The 2,138-nt window shown below is 42.9% G+C and overlaps 1 protein-coding gene across 1 annotated transcript in view; it reads left to right on the forward strand.

The window, feature by feature from the left end:
- The window catches only part of Fmn2 (formin 2), a 402,068-nt gene extending 399,942 nt beyond the window's left edge, over positions 1-2,126 (forward strand). The window contains exon 15 of the mRNA XM_023710382.1: positions 1,928-2,126. Coding sequence (XP_023566150.1) covers positions 1,928-1,954 — 27 coding nt within the window. The 3' untranslated portion in view covers positions 1,955-2,126. The remainder of the gene's footprint in view (positions 1-1,927) is intronic.
- The last annotated feature ends 12 nt before the right edge of the window (positions 2,127-2,138 follow it).

The following is a 2,138-nucleotide window of genomic DNA, read 5'->3' on the forward strand; positions in this document are numbered from 1 at the left end:
TTGGGGAGTTTTCTGCTATTACTTCTGCCCATATTTTTTTTAATGTCATTTGTATTGACTCCTTTCTGATTGATACCTATTTTTCTCACATTTTTCATCTTTGCATCATCTTGCAGGTGATGAATTATTTTTTCCTGCATCCTACTTGTTTTTAAGAGATCTTTTCTTACCTTTTCACTAACTGCACCAACATCTTCAAGATCTCAAACTCTGTCTTCGCTTTCACTCAAATGTTTTTTGCAAGGTTGTGATTGAGATTTTAAGTTCCTGTATATCTCTTTTGACTATGTGTCATGCGATCTATTTCTTTCCTGTATTGCTCATCCATGGAATCTGTCGTTTTTCTAATCTCTATTTTTTTTATCAATGTCTTCTTTAGAAGCAGTTATTAATTCTTTTACTGCAGTGTTTTTTCCAGATTGGGTTTCCTCCCTATGTTTCTGTAGTTGATTCTTTACTTCAGATGCTATGAGTTCAGAGAATGCTTTTTTTATTTCAGAAAAGACTTTCTGAGTTCCTCTATAACTTTCTGCTGTTGCTTATTTACTATCGACATTGTTAATTCATACATTTGAGCTGAGGTAGTAGAAAAGAATCCCGCTCTGAGTTCCTCTATAACTTTCTGCTGTTGCTTATTTACTATCAACGCTGTTAATTCATACAGTTGAACCTAGCTGGTGTCCTCTGCACTTGTTCTGTGTGGGCATTGGGTTTCCTCCATATGTTTCTGAATTTGATTCTTTACAGCAGATGCTATTCAGGGATTTCTTTCTTCATTTCCAATCTGAGTTCCTCTGTACCTTTCTACAGTTGTTTATTTCAGAAGCTGTTGATTCATCGATTTCAGCTGTGTGAGTCCCAATTTGTTCTGTGTTAGTGTCTCTGCACTTGTTATGGGAGCCCTTGGGGTCTGAGATTGCATTTTGCTCCTTCTCATTGTCATTTTGTGTAGCACCATCTTCTGACCTTTGTTGTAGAACTTTGGTGCAGTTATAACCTTAATGCCTACTGAAATGCAGGTGTAGATCTACAAAGTTTGGATTTATCCAGCTGTGCCTGGCTTGGGTGTAGCTGCTGTGCTCAGCTCCTTCCTGCTGCTGCCCTTGGGAGTGAACCTGTTGTGCCCCTCTGTCAAGATGTTCTGCTCCTGGACTAGCTGGGTGGTTCTGTCCCCTATACTCTTTGCAGGGATTGCAGCTGCAGGGTTCTACCTCAGGCCTGTATGCCAAATCTGAACTGAGTCTGGAGGGGACAAGGTAGAGTAGGTGGGAGAGGAAGCTCTCCCACACACTCACTGGGCCTGAGCTAGGACTGGATCTGGGAGTTCCCAGAATGCAGCAGAAATTCTCACTGGGCGGTTGGGGTAGGGGTAGGGTGCTGCAGAGTGGTGGTGGGTGTCTCAGGGGGGTGGAAGAGGGTCTCACCCACGCTGCACCTGGGCTTGGACTGGCAGGTTCTGCTGGCGCAGGGTAGCAGGAAGCTGGCCCACACACTCACTGGGGCCTGGGCTAGGACTGGATCTGGGGGTCCTCAGAACGCGGCAGAAGTTCTCACTGGGTGGGGGGGGTGCTGTGGAGTGGTGGTGGTGGGCCCAAGGGGGTGGAAGAGGGTCTCACCCACGCTGCGCCTGGGCTTGGACCAGTAGGTCCCACCGGTGCGGAGTATCAGGAACAGAAATTAAACTTTAGAAGTTTTTTGTTTTTTGTTTTTTTTTTTCTCAGAAATATTTGGTGACTTGTCTTGGTAAAATTAAAAAGGATAAACCAGATTCTACTTACGTTTTTGTCTTCATGAATTGGTGGGTCTTTAATCTTTTCACAGAGAATTTGATGAAAAGATCTTACTTGAGCTACGCTAAACTCCATAGATTTTTTAAAAAATTTTTCTTTTCCTAACTGTAACTCATTTCTGACATGTTTATTTTCAGAAAGCAAAGATAAGCATGAAAACCTGAAAGACGAGCGGAAGGATGAAAACAAGTCATTGCAAGAACTTCCACAAAATTCAGCTGACCCAAGGGTGGGAAGGAAAGGACACCATTCTGATCATTTTTCTTCTTAGCCTCTTGCATAATCTGTGTTTTCTAGACAGTTCGCTAGTTGTTGAATTTTAGTCAGTGGTGATCAGTGGAGACCAGT

Source organism: Octodon degus, unplaced genomic scaffold, assembly GCF_000260255.1.
Source record: "Octodon degus isolate 3935 unplaced genomic scaffold, OctDeg1.0 scaffold00017, whole genome shotgun sequence".
In the NCBI taxonomy this organism is placed as follows: domain Eukaryota; kingdom Metazoa; phylum Chordata; class Mammalia; order Rodentia; family Octodontidae; genus Octodon; species Octodon degus.